The sequence below is a fragment of the Macaca nemestrina genome, chromosome 10 (genome assembly GCF_043159975.1).
Source record: "Macaca nemestrina isolate mMacNem1 chromosome 10, mMacNem.hap1, whole genome shotgun sequence".
NCBI classification, from domain to species: Eukaryota; Metazoa; Chordata; class Mammalia; order Primates; family Cercopithecidae; genus Macaca; species Macaca nemestrina.
The window spans coordinates 81,931,757-81,951,176 of record NC_092134.1 but is presented as its reverse complement, the minus strand read 5'-3'; the positions used below and the strand labels follow the sequence as shown (position 1 = coordinate 81,951,176).

The window sequence follows — 19,420 nt, the reverse complement described above, 5'->3', positions numbered from 1 at the left end:
TCCCCTCTCTCCGTACAGTATTTAATGTCTTTTTTTTAACCCTAGCCTTACCCTCCTCATGACTTATAACTAGTCTCTTTTAGTACTGTTCTAGATTGTGTGTGCTACAATGTAGAAAATAAAATAATGGAAGCTGATCCTAGGATGAATACATCCTAGGATGCTACAATTTATTCCAGGCATTGTGTTAAGCATTTTGCATGCATAACCTTATTTATTGCTTATGAAAACTCTGTGAGTATAAATGCTAAGCTTTTAATATTTCTTCTTAAAGATGAGTCACAGAGAGATTGGATAAATTGTTCAAGGTCACATGGCAAGTGAATGATGGAATTGAGTTTTGGACCCAGGTGGGCTGATTTGAGCCTTACCTGTGCTCTTAACTACTTTTCTAAACTGCCTCTCTGCCAAGACCTGCCACACTTGTCATAGAGCAACTGTATTGCCTTTAAAAAAAATCACTCAGTCAAATTGTCATTGTCATAACAATAACATCTGAATCAGCCTTTACAGTTTGGAAATCACACTATTTCTTCAGTCTTCACAAGATCTCTGTGAAGTTTGCAGGCATGTGCAGGATGAAGGAAGAGACCTTCAACTCCAAAATCTCTATATCTTTACTCCTGGAAGTCTTTGAAGTTTTGTTATTCCAGAGTGTGACCAGACCAAAGAACTGTGATATTTTTTTCTGTTAACTATGCTAGGCTTTTTTTTTTTTTTCTTTTTTTAACTAAAGGAGTTCTTTCCACAGACCTTCTGCTTCTTTCCAGGTCATAGAACTCTATATGTGGGAGTTCGGATGCCGCTTGGCCGGCAGAGCCATCGGCACCACCGCACTCATGGCCAGAAGCACCGGAGACGAGGGCGGGGCAAAGGAGCCAGCCAGGGGGAGGAAGGCCTGGAAGCCCTGGCCCACGGTAATGGCCTTGGGAGACAGGGCGGGTGTCCATGGCCCAGAGGCATGGGGAGGCTGAGGGAACATGTGACTGACATTAGAAGCTGGTCTTGATTCTTGAGCCTTTTTGTAGGATTTTCAGCGCTTCCTTCCAAGAGGAAATGCCTCTAAGAGGCAAAAATATTTTCATGAAAACTTCACAGTTCTGACCTCCTAAAATCAATACCGTAATAGGTAAAATCCCTTGCTAGAGAATTAGCCAATCTTTTTGATCAAAATTCACCAGTTTTCCAGTTTCTTGTGGGTTTTCTTCAAGTGGTCTTCATTCATAAATTTTTCCTCCCATGAAGCTACTTCTACAGAGTAGCTTTTCCTCTGAGAATAAAGAAATATTTTTCTTCTGCATTCGTTGTCTATATATATTCCTAAAATTGTTAGGTAGGGAAGAATGCTATTTCTGTTCTAAGTGTGAGGCTAGAGCAGACCTTTCTCTTTGGTTGATTTCCTAGACACACCATCTCAGCGTGTTCAGTTCATTCTTGGCACCGAGGAAGATGAAGAGCATGTGCCTCATGAGCTGTTTACAGAGCTGGATGAGATCTGTATGAAAGAGGGAGAAGATGCTGAGTGGAAGGAAACAGCCAGGTAAGGCCCTAAAATGGCCTGCATCAAGATCTGCTTGGGTAGGCAAATGTATACCTTTCAGCAAGTGACAGGCCTGCCTGCCTTATTTCTTCTTGGGAGAAGCTGTGACTGACACGGGGACTGACATTCCAGCGTCTCCCATGGAGAGTTTTGGTGTTGGCATCTTTATGATATCTTTGGTGATATCTATGCCAGTTGACCTGGAGCATGGGATTGGTGAAATAACATGGGATAGTCAGGGGTCCCCTCTCATTTGTTTGGGGCTCAGAGTAAGTTTATGGGCTATCTTGGTACTATTATAGGTCTGGCTTAGAAGATGTAGACAGGGCCACCTTCGTGGGGACCTAGTTTAGCAGACGCAGCATAGGTCCAGACTTCTTCTGCAAGTGAACTATAGGGTTCAAATTCACCGGCAGTCACAGAGTTTTTGAGACTTTAACTTCCTCTGGGACAATTCAACCTCATAGAGACCCTTGGGATTATATCCAGCCTGACTGTAGGCTTCCTGGAGTGGTTATAGAATAACTATGCTTCTCTGAGACTCAAATCCCAGAAGAGCCCTCAGGATAACCAAGGACATGTCTAGGCTCCTCTAGTAACTGACCAGTGAACCTTACAGATGATGCCTGAGCCTCGAGGAAGGAGCGAGGTGGGTAATTAGGAAAGTGTGGCTTCAGCTCTCACTGAAACAGTTCTTGCTGGATGCCTGCTGTATTGTAAATGTTATGGGTTGAGAGATTTAAACAGGCCAATTGACCTGGTACTAAGTGAAAAGGCAATCAGTCTTTTGTTATTCCATCTTGGCAGACTTCTAAAGGTCACACAGAACACTGAACACTAAAGGTCACATAGGACAATGATAAAAAAAATATATCATTTTATTAATGTGATTTGTCAGTATGTCCAAATGATATAGATTAAATCTATTTTTTTAATTGTACAGGTAACTCATGCTTATTATAGAAAGTTTAAGAATAAAGATAAGCAAAAAGAAGAAAAAAATTGTCTGTAATTCCACAGCTGCAGGGTTAGTGAGGAATGTAATATTTGGTGTCTTATACATGTAGGTATTTGACTTTTAAAATTTTTTTTAAAATGAGAATGGAATTAAACTATACTCAATCTTGCAGTGTTCTATTTCCTGCTTTTTTCACTTATCAATGTACCCTGAACATATAGATTAGATTTTACAATGTTCAGTATGGCTATCCAGATATTTTCCTCTGTGGCTTACATTGAAGATTCTCTCTTAAAAATTCCTCATTTTCTATCTTTGGCATCTAGTTATTTGTAATGCTTTCAGGTGGCTGAAGTTTGAAGAAGATGTTGAAGATGGAGGAGAACGCTGGAGCAAGCCTTACGTGGCAACCCTTTCATTGCACAGCCTGTTTGAGCTAAGGAGCTGCCTTATTAATGGAACAGTCCTTCTGGATATGCGTGCAAATAGCATAGAAGAAATTTCAGGTAAGGTTGGGGAAGGAAAAACAGAGAAACTTTCTTATAAATTTAAGAAGAGTGGGAAAAAAAAGAGTGTGGTGTGGCAGAAAGAATACAGTGGCTTGTGTGACCTTGGGCAAGCCACAACCTTCCAGGCCTCAATGTCCTTGACTGTGGGAAGTGTTTCAGGCTAACAAACAACTCTACATACTTCACAGGTGTATTATGGGATTCAAATGACATGGTGTTAAGTTTCCATTTGTCTGTTTATTCAGCAAATGTTTTATTTTGTATCTGCTATATACTTGGTAATGTGCTAGGCATGGGGGAATAAAGTCCCCTTGGGTACGGTGGCTCACACCTGTAATCCCAGCACTTCGGGATGCCAAGGTGGGTGGATAACTTGAGCTCAGCAGTTCCAGGCCAGCCTGGTCAACATGGTGAAACCCTGTCTCTACAAAAAATACAAAAATTAGCGGGGCATGGTGGCTCATACCCATAGTCCCAATTATTCAAGAGGCTGAGGCATGAAGATCACTTGAGCCTGGGAGGTCAAGGCTGCAGTGAGCCAAGATTGTGCCACTGCACTCCAGCCTAGGTGACAGAGTGAGACCCTGTCTCTTAAAAAAAAGAAAAAAAGAAAAAGAAAGAAATGATTCCTGCCTTCAAGGAGCTCACCTTCAAGTGGGGGAAATAGCCATGGAAATGACAATTAAAATAAGTGCAACAACAGAGACATGCTTGATAATAATTAGAGAAAGGGACAATTGGAAGTTGTGTGGAAAAAAGGAGTAAAGAGAATTAAAGACTTTAAAATATAGCATCTAGGGCAGATATGCAGGAACTTGAGCCAAAGTGCCTCTACCTCTTCAGTAAGATGTGAAGGGGAGATGTCTAATTGTTCTTCCTGAAGTGATTGAGTGTTAAGTTACTGTGTTTGGGGCCTGCATGGAGAAACACCTGGGTGCATGGTGTGAGTTTTCCCTTGAATTGGTTCTGTTTGGCTGGACAGGTTAAAGAAATATTTCTCCAAATCTTTCTCTATTTCAAGTATCCGAGTCATTCGGTCTCTCTGGGATCATAGGAGGACCCAGGGGAGGGGTAAGCACTGATGGGACATTGGATCCCCCTCTTTGTACCCCAGAAGTATCACTTTGCCTGGGAAAAATGAAATTCTCATGTTCATCATTGGAGTCACATTTTGCTAACTTTTGACTATTTGTCTGAAATCCCATGAATGTCCCTAAAAAGGTTGTTTGTTAGGGAGAAGAATCCCTGGGAGCCATTGAAGCTGTTTAAAACTTTGTAAACAACAGCAGTCACTGGAGAGTTTTGGACAGGGTGATGATCAATCAGATTTTGCATATTAGAAAGATAATGATGACAGCAATATGGAGGGTGAATTGATGGGAGGAATGCATTAGGCTATTGCAGTAGTTCAGGTGAGATCACCTGCACTGTGGGCAGTGGCAGTTAAGGGATGGATAATTTTTCTCCTGATAACTTTAAGTGATAAGAGAGATAGAGGGAGACATGAGGTGGATGTTCTTTTTTTTCCCCCAAGATGAAGGGTCCTGAAGCATGATTATAATATCGGGGGAAGGAACCAATGAATATAAAGGTTAAAAATACAGAAATATGGCTCTTCAGCTTGAATATGAAATAGATTTTCCTCATTTATTGCTTCTAGTACTTGGATAGTCGTGGATGGAATTAGAAATTGAGGATAGGTTGAGGTTTTTGGGAGGCTTTTGAAGTAGTATGTAGGACTGAAGTAAAGTGCTATGATTCTTCACATCAGGTACCTAATATATTCATAATATTTTAGTGATACAGAGTAAAGTGCATAAAGGAAAGTCAGCACTCTCTCTATATCATCTCGTTTAATTTCCTGTAACAACCTTCTGACAGATAATATGAGCTCCATGTTACAGATGAAGAACTGAGGTATAGAGAGATTATATACCTTGCTCAAGATCACACAGCTAGAAAGTGGTAGAACAGGGAAACAATGTGGGCCTTTAACTCCAGAACCCATACTGATAACTGCTATGTTGACTGCCACTTATCCCTAGGTATTGAGATTTTTTTCCCCTTCAACTCTGTTGGGCTTGATAGGTTTAAAGGTGATACTTGGTGGTAATTGTCTGGGGTGAGTGGTTAGTTAACTTAATTTTTCTTATAGATTCCTCTTCTAAATATCCCTTTGGAGTTCTACAGTTATAGTTCTTCTTGACAATTACAGCAATGTTAAAATCTTGGAGGAAGGGAATGTAGGGGAAATTTGGCAGATGACAGAACAAAGTAGGTGATAATGTGAACTTTCAAATTATACAGTCCTGAATTTGAATCCCAGCTCTGCAAACTGCTAGATGTAAGACGTTGGAGAATTTTCTAGCATTTGGGCCTCAGTTTCCTCATTTGTAAAAATTGTTGTGCTAGTGCTCACTAGTTTCTATGCCCAATAATAATAATTTGTAACATGAATAAGGTATAACTTTTCGCAGTCACTATCATCAAATGGTACTTTCAGACATGAAGCTGAAATTGCACCTCAATGACCCTAGTGGAGCTGCTTCCCCCTACTCTATGCCCTTTACCCCGCTCCACCTGATGTTGGCCTCCTTGGGTTCATTAACCCTCAGTCTGAGTGTTCATGTGAGTGCCTACTTTCCAGACCTGATCCTGGATCAGCAAGAACTGTCCAGTGACCTGAATGACAGCATGAGGGTTAAAGTACGGGAAGCCCTTCTCAAAAAGCATCATCATCAGAATGAAAAGAAGAGAAACAACCTCATTCCCATTGTTCGCTCCTTCGCTGAGGTTGGCAAGAAGCAGTCTGATCCTCATTCGATGGATAAACATGGTAAGATTATTAGGTGATTTTTCTCTCTTTATTAATAAGACATTGGGAACTAGTTGGAGATACTGACTTACTAGGGGTAGGGGCTGTATTTGTCTAATATGTTTCCATGTCCACTTAGGCACTTAGTACTTTTTCAAGACTGGTAAGATTGGTGACTGGGACTGGTGCCCATCTCTGTCTCATGGCATTCCTCAGATAGGTTTTAACGGACCCAAGATGAGGGACTTATGCCCCAGGGTGGCCTCAGAACTGATGTAGCTTTTGAGAGATAGCCACATTGGGGATAATTTGAGACCAGAGAAGGTAAACTGGAGCTTTTTAGAAGCAAACAAATGTCTTAGATTAGGGAGGCAAAATACAGTAGAGTAGGTTCTTGAGTCAGACTTGTAGGCTTGTGATTGTGGCTTTACCACTCACAAAATATATGACTTTGGGCACTCTACTAAGCCTCTTTAAGTCTCACTTTCTTACCTATAGAGTAAGAGTAATAATAGGACCTACTCCACAAATTTATTGTGAACTTCAATGAGTTAATCCATGTAAAGCCTTAGCCAGATGCATGGTGGATTATAAGCACTCAGAATTTCAGCTGCTGATTGGTTCCTTTTCCTGTGGCCAGGCAGGGTCTCATCTACATTTATTTCCTGGTCTCTACTCATATTGAATCACCATGTGCAGGGGATATGCCTGGGAATCTATATTTTTGAAAAGTTTTCCATAGGGGTCTCTCATATGCATGTCTGGTGAAGGATCACTGCCTTAATAGAGAAATAAAAGAGGGTCATAAATGTGTTCAGAAAGAAGGTGCAGAAGTAGCAAGAGCTCTGTCCTTCTCTTACCACTAACTAGTAGATAAGGAGAAAGATATGTGTGGGTCTTGACTTCATAGTCATCTTAACCTCTTTTCTATGTGGGCTTTGCAGGAGAAGGCAGAACCACCTGATACTGGGTGGGATGTATGAGAAGGGGAAAAGGGCAGGAACTCAGGATTTTGTTTGATTTTCTCCATATAGGTCAAACCGTGTCTCCTCAGTCTGTTCCAACTACAAATCTTGAAGTAAAAAATGGAGTGAATTGTGAACATAGTCCTGTGGATTTAAGCAAGGTGAGCAGAGTCGTGGGAAATTGGCTTCTAGGCCTAAGGTTCTTTTTAGTGAAATCCAGAGTTTAATTGCTGGAATCTGGGTAAGGTTTAGTGTTTCAAGACTCTTTCCCTAAGACTAGAGCTTTTTCTGCATAAAAGGAGGCCCATCTGTGCATGTCTTTTCCCTTCTACTTCAGCCTGGGTGAAGCTGACTCGACAGTTTCTTCCTCCAGATTCAACCTACTGAAAACTGAGACTAGCTACTTAGAATCTTCCCTAACACAGATCTCTTGATTTTTCAATTATTTTTTTGGTGCCTGCTCTCCAGCAGTTCCTTCTCACCCCCAAGGGTTTTGCCAAAACAGTATTTTGGATATCTATTTAGAGACAGATGTCTCCTAAAACTAATTCTTGGTTGAAGCTCTCCTTGAGGACTGTGACTTTGGTATCTGAGGCCTTCTGTAGTAGCAGTGCCTCACTGCAGCTTCTGGTCCAAGCCTTGGTCTCCTTGTCTCTAGCCTCTCCTTGCTCTGGTCTGTCTTTGACACTGTGTTTCTAAAACACAGATAGTGTCTTATCACTTTCTCTGCTCATAAGGCTGTCCATTTTATTTAGAAAACCTGAAACCCCTGACAAAACATTTGAGTGTTTAAAAAGGGAAAGAATGTGACCCAGAGCTTCAGAAACATTTTTCTTGGAGGAAGCTTAGGGGACTGGGATTGAAATAAGAATACCTGGTTTTAAAATCCAAATCTATACCTTAAAAGCTCTGTGGTCCTGGGCAAGGCAACTTCACCTCTCTGGGTTTCAGATACTTCATTTTTTTTTTTCCTTTAAGTGGGATGAATGCAGTCTGTCATATCTTCCTTCTGGGGTTTTTGTAAGGATCAAATAAAATAGTGTAAGAAAACATTTGCTAACCATAAAATGACATATGAGTGTAAGGTATGAGGAGGGTGATTGATATTTAAGGTGATGGGGCCGGGTGCCGTGGCTAACGCCTGTGATCTCAGCACTTTTGGAGGCTGATGCGGGTGGATCACATGAGGCCAGGAGTTTGAGACTAGACTGGCCAACATGGCAAGACCCCATCTCTACTAAAAATACAGAAAAATTAGCTTTACATGGTGGTGCATGCCTGTAATTCCAGCTACTGGGGAGCCTGAAATACAAGAATTGCTTGAACCTGGGAGGCAGAGAGCTGTGAGCACTGCACTGCAGCGTGGGTGACAGAGTAAGACTCTGTCTCAAAAAAAAAGTAAATAAAAATTTAAAAAATGATATTTAAGGTGGTGGTTCCCAAGTTGTCAGAGGATTCTTTTGAACTTTCAGGTAGACCTTCATTTCATGAAAAAAATTCCTACTGGGGCTGAGGCCTCCAATGTCCTGGTTGGTGAGGTGGATATTTTGGACCGTCCCATTGTTGCCTTTGTGAGGCTGTCTCCAGCTGTTCTTCTCTCAGGCCTAACAGAAGTGCCAATCCCAACAAGGTAAAGGCAAAGATAAAACTCATGCATTCTATCTAATATTCAAATTTATGTAGTGCTGGTAGAAGAAACCAGTTAATACTGAAGTTTAGAATTAATTAATTTTAGGAATGGTGTTTACAATTCAGCAGAAAAGCCAGATGTGCTGGTGTGTGCCTCTAATCCCAGCTACTTGAGAGGCTGAGGCGGGGAATTACTTGAGCCCAGGAGTTTGAGCCTGCAATGAGCTAGAATCCTAGGATGGCACCATGGCACCCCAGTGTGGGTGACAGAGTGAGACTCTGTCCTTTTTTTTTAAAAAAAATCAGTAATCTCAGAAAATTGAGGTATATTTGATTAACCACCATGAAAAGGAATTCTGAGATTTCTCAGGCTGTGACTGCACAGTATCTTCAGTCTTGGAAACAGAGAATTGAGACCATTCACAGGACATAGCAAGGGCCAATAACTTGTTAAAATAGGAAGCCAAGTCTTATCTTCTCAGTTCTATAGAGCCATATTCCAGGGAAACGTCTCTGAATAAAGGTATTTGTTTCCCTTTACACAATTCTGGCAGGGTTTGCATGGTTTGCAGATATACAAGCATTTGTTCAAAAGGCTATTCATGCACTCTGAAGGTGGTGATGCTGGTGATTCGGAGCCCTGCTACTTACAGAGAGTATTCAGATGTCCAGAACACATTTAGACTCCTATGTAAGGCTTGATCATTTCAACTTCCTTATCCCTCTCCTCTCCCCATCATTTTCTTATTAGAACAATAAGTAGAATTCAGACAACCTTGAATTTGCACCACAGTGCCATGTTTTGAAAAAGCATATTTTCTACAGCTAGGAATTGTGTCTATGGAAACCCTAAGAAATGTAACCACATTATTGAATGATGCCACACAATAGCTTCCAATGCCCATAGTAGAGCTATTATTAGGTCAAAGCAACTCAAAGTGCTCCTTTATTACTGTCTCCTTGTTTTTTTTTTTTTTTTTTAAGGTGCAGTGATGATTTCTGTATGATAGGAGAGAGAAATCTTATGCTGTTTAGAGAGTACTAATAGCCCTTCTTTATATTTACTCACATAATTTCCTCCTCTGTGTGTTTTGCCAGATTTTTGTTTATCTTATTGGGTCCAGTAGGGAAAGGTCAGCAGTACCATGAGATTGGCAGATCCATGGCCACCATCATGACAGATGAGGTATGTGCAACTTCTGCTTCAGTCTTCCATCTCATAAATATTTATTGAATATTTACTCTGTGCCAGGCACTATGCTAGTTGTTGGGGATAAAATACTTTCCATTGCAATGTCTGCTGGGAAGTAGTTCAGGGCACTTCTCTGAGAGCCTAGTGTGGAAGGACCAAGCTCTAAAGGATTTTTCTTCCTATGTTATCTCTCCTTTTTTGAGTAATCAAGAATGCAGAGAAATCTTTTTCTGGGGAAACTATTATTGCCAAGTAGGATACAGAGAGAAATATATTAAGGTTGGCTTAACTTTCAAGAGAAGATGGTTAATTAAATACATTCAAGCTATTTACATATAGAAACCTCACTCCTGTTCCACTAAATGAGACCGGTTTGTATAAGGTCATGGGTATGACCTCAGGCAGTGTAGTGTGAATGTCTTGACTAGTCTGTACCAAAACCACCAGACATTTTGACATTTTGACATAGAACCCACAGCGCATACTCTGATAAGGACTGCACTGCTTGGTAAACTGCAAAGTAGGGCTTTCAAGGCATATGCCTTAGGCGGCAGAGGGAGGTGTGGCGTGTTTTTTATCAGCTTTCTTTGATTGGTAGGCTTAATTCATGAAGGACTTTCATTAGTAATTCCATCCAGTGTTTCCAACCTTCATGATCAAGAAAATTTCCCTCTCAACCTGGGAAAACTGATTTAAAAAAAATTTTTTTTCATACATCTTGCCTTTCCTTCCATCCTTTGTGGAGGTAACATAATTATACAACTTTAGAGTCATGTCTTATCTCTTCTTATACTAGCAGACATGTATTTAGCTCTTTTTGATGCATCTCTTTCCACACTCGTTTTTTAAATCCTTTTATCCTTGTACTTCTCTAAGTGCTAAAGTTTTCTGCATCTCAGATCCCCATGACAGAGATAAAAATCAAGAGATTGTATTCATTTTTCACCATATCCATTGGTGATTGTTTCATGTAAAGTTACTTTTAACTTTCCTGAGGGTTTTTTCTTCTCCGTAGATTTTTCATGACGTAGCATATAAAGCAAAAGAGCGAGATGATCTCCTGGCGGGGATTGATGAGTTCCTAGACCAGGTGACGGTGCTTCCTCCAGGAGAGTGGGATCCCTCCATTAGAATTGAGCCACCCAAAAACGTCCCTTCCCAGGTAATGTATGCACATCAGCCAATGTGGCTATTGTCACTTACTGACTGCCCACCATGGACAAAGCAAAGACCATGTGGGTATATGCTAAATATATCAAGATGCAGCCCTGTTTTGGCGCACCTAGAATATCAAAACAGTAATAAAAATAAATCTGGGCCGGGTGTCGTGGCTCATACCTGTAATCCCAGCTCTTTGGAATGCTGAGGCAGGTGGATCACCTGAAGTCAGGAGTTTGAGACCAGCCTGGCCAACGTGGTGAAACCCCATCTCTACTAAAATTACAAAAATTAGCTGGGTGTGGTGGTGGGTGCCTATAATCCCAGCTACTTGGGAGGCTGAGGCAGGAGAATCGCTTAAACCTGGGAGGCGGAGGTTGTAGTGAGCCGAGATGGTGCCACTGCACTCCAGCTTAGGTGACAGAGCGAGACTCCACCTCAAAAAAAAAAAGAATTTGCGTAACATAAATTGGCTTAGGTGTGATGGGGTTAGTCAGGATTACCTGAGGATGAATTTTAAGCCAAATTTTGAAGGATTAATGTGAAATAGCAGAGAGAAGGCAGAACATTTCTTGTGACTACATTGTATACAAGTCATCAAATGAAAAAATCAAGTTGTATAAAGAGAGCAAATAGAATGTCTGATATCTTTCTGACATATTAAAGATGGGAAAGGAACTCCTACTGTATACTAGACACCAGCCAGGTGCTTTATATATGCAAATTCAGCCTTCCCGGGAACATCCCTCAAAAGATATTGCTATCTCTGGTTTTACAAAATGTGGAATAAAACTATCTTCTAGGGCAAGATTTTAAGGTAAAGTAAGATTACACAGAGGCAGATTTGAAACTGGAACTTAGGTCATATTTGATGCCAAAGCCCCCATTTTTCTCTTTCTAGGCAAGGCTTAGTTAGGAGTCAGGTACTATGGAACAGGAAGAGAAATTATGGGGTATGTGTGTGTGTGTGTGTGTTTCAGTAAAGTCAATAAACTGCATCAAGTCAGTAAGTGTATTTGAAAGCTACAAACACTTGGGCATTTTTGGTTGCTTTTGGGTTATCCCATTGCCACTCCTTGCTGATAGCAGGATGGAAAGATAGATGTTACCTTTACTAATTTTGTAGTCTTCTGTTAAAAGGAAAAAAGGAAAATGCCTGGAGTTCCAAATGGAAATGTTTGCCACATAGAACAGGAACCACATGGGGGTCACAGTGGGCCAGAACTTCAGCGCACTGGGCGGTAAGTCCTGGGACGTTTTACAGCAATGCTGCTTATTGGGTAGAAGTTATGTAAAGCAATGAGGCATCCTCTTTCTTTCAGCCTACTTCTCTGTAGTGGGAATTTATTGGCTGAAGAATGACATTTCAAATGGAACCACTGACTAGAAGTATTATGAATATATCAAATATCGTATTCATTCAAGTTTCTCAAATCACCTACCATGTTTTGTCTCACCTCCAGTCCTTCCTACCATTGTTCACTCTGATTTGAACACTCTTCCCTTTCCTCATCTCCTTGCTAACTCCTACCTATCCTTAGTCTCAGTTCTTGTGTCGCTTCCTTTGGAAAGCCTTCTAGGACTCTTTCTGGATGAGGTTAGATGTTCCTGCTATGTAATGTCACAGTATTGAGCTCTGACCTCCCTTCCCCACATTACAGCCTTTATCATACTTTATTATTATTGGTTGATCTATTGTCTTTTCTGCTAGACTGTTTGTTCCCAAAGAGCAGGGGCTCCATTATATTCCTAGGACCCACCACAGTGCCCTGAACAGAGTAGGGTCTCAATATCTGCCAAATGAATGAAATGAATAAATACTTCTAGAATGATGTCTGTTCTGTAGCATGGAATGGACTAGGTATGATAAGTGTTGAGTAATCATTTTAGGTTAAGAAACTCCCTTAGATTAGGAAGACAGGTACTATTTTAGGTGTGTGTGCCTCAGAATAGGCAATCTACTCTTCTAGGCCAACATTTTAAGGACAGATGTCCAAGGAGGAGGTAAGTGAGGGAAGCAGGTCCCCAGACTAGGAGGTTTTATTCCCTAGGTCAGAAGGTGGTAAACGAGAATGATATTTTGAGTTAGTGTGATATCCAGAGGTGTCCCCAGAGAAGGTTGAGACTATAGCTCTGTCTCTGTTAAGCTGTACTATGTCTAAGAAGGTTCTGCTGGGTAGAGATTCTCAGGGCAGGACTCAGATTATGGAAAGCAGCTTTTATGTCCTCTAACCCCTTGCTTTCTTCTTTTCTGCCTCCTTGCTTGAGGTTGCTTTCCTTACTCTTCTATCCTCAGCACTCCACCCAGTGGAAACTCAGAGTTGTTTTGGAATTGTGGAAAGCATTTTATTTTTCCAATCTTGGAAATCCAGGGAGAAACCAGGAGAGGAGACAGAGAAACAGGAGAGAATGGCACTTGACTAGCAGTGTCCTGACGAGGAGCATGTTTTCTGGTAGGAAAAATGTGTTGGAGGGTAGGGGAAGATGGCTGTGCTCTGGGAGGGAGCATTGGTGGAAAGAAGGAGTGCTTGCAATGGAAGGGCCACTGAAAAGAGGGAGCAGCCTTCCCTTTTTAAAAAACATTTTCTTTAAAGTTGGGAGAGGTCTCAATTGGGTGGGGAGGCCTGGTATTGAGAGGCAGTTCAAGGGAAGCATGTGTCCTCAGAAGGGGTTCCAGGATAGAGACTCTCCTAGAGGAGGTGGTAATTTTTTCAGGAAAAGGTTTTGAGTATGGATTTGATATTTCAAAATTATAATTTATCTTTTGGATATAAAGGGTATCCATAGTTTAGGAACTTAAGAGTTTGAAAGTAGTAGAATTTAGGGCAACAAGGTTTTCCTCAAACCAGTATCTGTGCAGAGGTGAGATTTTAGGTTGCTATTGGTGCCAAAGAAAACAAATGGATTAGCGTCCCAGGCTTTGTGAGAGGGGGTCACTTATAATCAATTCCACCTGAGGGTTTGGGAGACCATTATATTGGATCTCAACAGTTATAAGATCTTGGAAATGGCATCTGATGTCCCCAAGGAAATCCCATATTGCCAGGATCATATGCTTATTCACAAACCGCAAGTATCTTAACTCACAAAATCAAATGGAGTTTGAAGGAGTTCTCCCATAATGTCATGTCAGGAACTTCTGGAACTGACAAAGCTAAAAGGAAGCTCTGGGCTCAGAGCTTAGCTCTGCTTCATATGGGAGATGCTTCCTCTTTCTGAGCTTCTGTCATTTTCCTTAGAGCCCTTAGTAAAGGGCCTCAAGCCATATGACCTTCCTCCCATTGTAGCTCCTTAGGCAAGGTGACATAATGGCTGCGAAGATCATATTTCCAGGCCAGCTCTGGGCTCTTTCTCAGTCTCAAATTATGTGGGAGATAAATGTGAGCCTTTTTTTGCATGTGGACATTCTGTACGTTTCTGTACTTTCCTGGACTGCATATTAAAACCACATTAGCCTGGGTTTTATAATTTTTTGGACTATTAGTTGTGTTTCTTTGAGATGCAAAACTGCTTTATGCATGCCATGTTGCACAATCTTGGAGCAAAACTTGAATAACATCTTGGGGAATATTATCCTTGTTGGATGGAGAAGTATTTGAAGGCAGGGTGAAGTAGACTCTAAGAAGGTGGGAAAGAAGACAAAATTGAAATGGTACTGTGAGTTCTGTATGATATGACCCTTCAAGCCAGGGTTAAGACAGATCTTAAACCTCCCTGATAATTGACTAAGGCAGGGGTGCCATAAGTAACAAAGAAGAAAGTATGACTAGAGTGTTCCTAGGCCACAAGCTCCACAGCAAGGAGGGTGCTCTGGAAAGGGTCTTTTCAGGGTAGATTTCTGTCCCTTATCGGAGATGCCACTTTTGGGAAGGGTTAATGGAAAAAAGAATCAGGAGCTGCTATCTGGATGATCCCCGCACACTTCAAACAGGTTTCTTCCAAAGTATACCAGACAAATGGATAGCTGGCCTGTTTCTAAAGCCCTCCAGGGAAGGGTTCCTTAAGTCTATGCTCCAGAGCCTAGTGACCCTCTACACGGGTAAGTCCTTTCTTGCATCAAGCTTAAATTAAACTCATATCCCTGTGTGCCTCCTGCCCCAGAAAACTTGAATGTGAAGGACAGTGTTGAAAGGGAAAGGAAATCCCAAGTACAGAAAGAAGCATCCATGCCTGATGAATATCTGTTGTGGATGTGCAACCATAGTCTGATTTTATGCATGAATGAGGTATGAGGCTGACTTCATAAAGTGTTCAGAAATTATTTTATTAATTTATAGTTATACCATCCATAAGAGCTCAGATCTTTCCCTGCCTTTTAATCACTGCTAGACAGATAGATGTCTTCCCTTTTCATGGCTTCTCAGAAATCCATTTCACATAAATCTTTTGTCTGTTGCTCACAGACACTCCTCTCCTCCTGTGTCTAGGGGCTGAGTATTCATGGCAGCATCTCAGGTAGCCTCAGAGTGTGTGTGTGTGTGTGTGTGTGTGTGTGTGTGTGTATGTGTGTGTGTAGGGGGTCACTATTATACAGGGAGATTCTTCTCACAGAATTATGCTCTCCAGAGGAAGACGACTGGTAATGAAGAGGTGATAATCACATGATAATAAGATGCTATGTTAGCTAAGAACCCAGAAATACTTGAATCTTACCCCAGCTAAATTACTGCTGCCTGCAAGGTATTGAGGGGCTATTTACCTAGAGGAGAAAGCAAGACAAAGTGACACTTTATTACTAACTGAAGCATTGGCCCCAAACCCTGAGGCCTCATGATTTAGGCTAGATCATGTGTATAGCTCCTTTACCTAAGCTAAGTTTGCCAGATAGGCTAAAACTAGGGCAGATCACAAGACTGGCTTTGCTTCTCTTCCTTAAGCCCAGACCTAGATTATGATGTTACTGCTGTAAGTTGAGGAAAGGTGAACCCAACTATACCCACCAGAACCAGAGGAAAAGAGCAGGTGGGTAAGTGTCTGTCCTGTGTCCACCTGCACACCCATTGTACTAGCTAGATGAGAGAGAGTGTTCCAGGAGAAAGGGCTGGCTGGATCTTCTCCCCTGGCATACAGATCCCAGGCCTCCTCATACTCCTCTAGTCTTCTAGGTGAGAGAAGGAAAGAGAGCTCACCAAGTCTCCTTCCATAAGAGAGTAGCTTGTGTGCTTTTTTAAAGATAGCTTTTTGTTATAGAAAATTTCAAACATAAAGAAGGGAGAATAGTTTAATGATCCCCCAGGTACCCATCAACTATTATCAACATTTTGCCAATCTTGTTTCATCTGTTTCTTCCCAGTTAATTTTATTTTTATGTTTTCTAGATTATTTTAAACCAAATCACCAACATTTTACCTGTAAATGCTTCAGTATGCATCTCTTTGATTAGGACATTACAAAAATTATCATACCATTATCAACCTAACAAAATTAGCAATCATTCTGTACATTGTCTAGTGCTCCATTCTTATTAAACCTTTCTATGATTGTGTTAGCAACATCTTTTTTAGAGTTCATTTGTTTGACATAGGAGTCAATCAAAGTTTGCATTTGGTTATTATGCTCCCATTTTGTAATAGTCCCTCTTCCTTTTTTTCTATGCCATTGATTGGTAGAAGAAACCAGGTGATTTGTGCTATAAAATGCTGAGTGGCTGTTTTTGTTATTCACCTGACAGCCCTCTCCCTGGTGCAGTTACTCCACTCTTAGAAAAAGTGATTGAATTGGGAACACATCTCCTCCTTAGTGTGGGATATCTTGGTCTTGGTCTGTCTTATCTTTGAGAAGAGGAGAAGGGCGCTGAAGTCCTGCCACCAAGTCCTGTTGATTCTACCTCCTGATTAGCTCTTGAATCCATCCACTTCTCATCCTAATCTATGTTCCATTCATCATACTACCACAGAGTGGTCCTTCCAGAATGTATGTTTGATTATGTCACTCCTCTGTTTATAGTTCTTCAGTAACTTGACATGCTATTAGGATAAAGTTTTAATTCCTTAAAACCATTTCTGGCAGGCGCGGTGGCTCACACCTGTAATCCCAGCACTTTGGGAGGCTGAGGCGGGCGGATCACAAGGTCAGGAGGTTGAGACCATCCTGGCTAACACAGTGAAACCCCGTCTCTACTAAAAATACAAAAAAATTAGCCGGGCATGGTGGCGGGCGCCCATAGTCCCAGCTACTCAGGAGACTGAGGCAGGAGAATGGTGTGAACCTGGGAGGTGGAGCTTGCAGTGAGCTGAGATTGCACCACTGCAATCCAGCCTGGGCGACAGAGCGAGACTCTGTCTCAAAAAATAATAATAATAATAGTAAATAAAACCATTTTTAAGGCCTTTTTGGCTTAGCTTCTCCAGCCTTGTCTATTGGCATTCACCCTTCGCACTGTATTATCCACTCACATCTCTCAGCACCTTGATCCACCAAGCACTCTCACCTTTAAGTGTCACCCATGTTGGTCCCTCTGCCTCATCTACTTAACTCCCAGTCCCTCCCTGAAGTCATGGCTGAAATGCCCCTCCCTGCTCTATGCGACCATAGCACCCTCACAATACTGCCTGTCTCCTGCGCTAGACTTGGTCCTGAAGAGCAAGGCTGTTCATGTCTTGCTCATTGCTGCATCTCCAGTACCTGGCACAGTGCTTGGCACCAAGTATCTGCTGCTACTTGTCAATTGCATGAATGAATTATTATACACATTTGTCACAAGTAAGGGAGGTAGTTGTTCAGAGTAAGAAAGTGCATGTGATAGGGGCTTTTTATCTAGAAAACATTTAATAAAACTAGCAATTTTAATATCTTAAGTTGGTTTTGCACATTTCCTCCTAACAGCTCAGAATTTAAAGTCTGAAGCTAATACTTGCTTTCATGTTAATTTTTTTGAACTTTTTATTGAATGGATAATACGCATATCTAAATTAATTCTTTGTATGTTTAGGGTATTCATTTAAATATACCATAAGTCATACCCTTGGTTGCAAAGAGACTCTGTGCTGACCAAAGAGAGATATCTGTACTGGAGTCAAACTGAAGCCAAAGTCTTACGTCAAAACAGAGCACATTTGAAATGCTTTCAAATGTGTGCTGTTTACATGCTTTTAGGGAAGAGGGACTGTGTTAGAGGCCTGTCTATTGTGTTTCCACAGGCTATTTGGGGGCTTGGTGCTGGACATCAAGCGGAAGGCCCCCTGGTACTGGAGTGACTACCGGGATGCACTCAGCTTACAGTGTTTGGCCTCCTTTCTGTTCCTGTACTGTGCCTGCATGTCACCTGTCATCACCTTTGGGGGATTGCTTGGAGAAGCCACTGAGGGACGCATAGTAAGGACTTTTAACCACTTCTAATGGTCCCAGACAAGACCTAAAATATTGTGGCGGCGGCCAAGTCCACTGTGGGGGAAATTACCTGGTCTAGGACTGAAGATTTTTCCTCTGAATTACCATGGTCTTCTGACATCATACCAAAGAGCAACACAGTCCTCTCTTTAGAACAGACTCTTCTGCTTGAGCATCGGCTTCAGTAGCTGGTTGCCTAGTTGAATTTTCTATTGCCTCAGTGATGGAAATTGGATATATTGATGCCATTTTAAAATAAGATTTAAAGTGACTCTATATGTGAGCTTGTAGTGTGAATGGTATCACTGTGCTTTCTATATATTTTCAAATACCGAATTGAGTCACTGAAGAATAGGAGTTAGTTAAGGAATCATGTGTCAATGGACCTGGGCACCTGAATTATTAAAGTAGTATCTGTTTATAGGAGTATTAGATGGTGTGTGCACATCACTCTTGCTAAGATGAAATACAAGCAAATGGCCATCAAGGCACACAGGAGAGCAAAGTCAGGAATGTAGCTAAGCCAACATTACTCTGTACTGATGGGCTATGGACTCAGTGATGGCTTTTTTTCCTCTCAGAGTGCAATTGAATCCTTGTTTGGAGCCTCCATGACTGGGATTGCTTATTCCTTGTTTGCGGGACAGGCTCTCACCATCCTGGGAAGTACTGGGCCAGTGCTTGTGTTTGAAAAGATTTTGTTCAAATTCTGCAAGTAAGACATTTGTTTTTCTGAAAACCCTAACCAGATTTAGTGATTATGTTGCCAGGATTAAATGTTGCCAGGATTAAAACTCAGTACAGACAGACAATATCATCTGGATTGGAAGAAACCTGAAAGGAGACCATAATTTGGTCTGTTGTCCTGCCCCCAGGTAGCACCATACCTAAAATAGCAGATCTCCTGTTCTTTTTTTTTTTTTTTTTTTGAGATGGAGTCTCGCTCGGTCGCCCAGGCTGGAGTGCAGGTAGAGACGGGATTTCACTGTGTTAGCCAAGATGGTCTCGATCTCCTGACCTTGTGATCTGCCCGCCTTGGCCTCCCAAAGTGCTGGGATTACAGGCGTGAGCCACCGTGCCCGGCCTCAGATCTCCTATTCTTAATGAGTTTGATTAATATTCCTCAGCCATTATTGAAGTCTTGACATTTTATGTTTAAAAAGACTTTCCCTAGCTAATTCAAACTTCTCCATTTCCATTGTGAGTTATTGGCCTCATATCCCCCCGCCTTTTTTTTTTTTTTTTTTTGCTAGCGGTAGTGGGGCACACGAGTGCTGTGGTTTCCCAACTTTTCCTATATAATCTTTTCTTTTTTCCTTTTATAT

The 19,420-nt window shown here is 41.5% G+C and overlaps 1 protein-coding gene across 2 annotated transcripts in view; it reads left to right on the top strand.

Moving 5' to 3' along the window:
• Positions 1-19,420, top strand: part of LOC105474344 (solute carrier family 4 member 8) — an 81,853-nt gene that overhangs the window by 26,101 nt on the left and 36,332 nt on the right. For both annotated transcript variants that reach the window (XM_071071699.1, XM_071071700.1), the window contains 11 exons: positions 771-917; positions 1,405-1,540; positions 2,844-3,004; positions 5,655-5,843; positions 6,857-6,948; positions 8,260-8,417; positions 9,515-9,602; positions 10,624-10,770; positions 11,907-12,007; positions 17,906-18,080; positions 18,677-18,810. In XM_071071699.1, the coding sequence (XP_070927800.1) occupies positions 771-917; positions 1,405-1,540; positions 2,844-3,004; positions 5,655-5,843; positions 6,857-6,948; positions 8,260-8,417; positions 9,515-9,602; positions 10,624-10,770; positions 11,907-12,007; positions 17,906-18,080; positions 18,677-18,810 (1,528 nt within the window). The remainder of the gene's footprint in view (positions 1-770; positions 918-1,404; positions 1,541-2,843; positions 3,005-5,654; positions 5,844-6,856; positions 6,949-8,259; positions 8,418-9,514; positions 9,603-10,623; positions 10,771-11,906; positions 12,008-17,905; positions 18,081-18,676; positions 18,811-19,420) is intronic.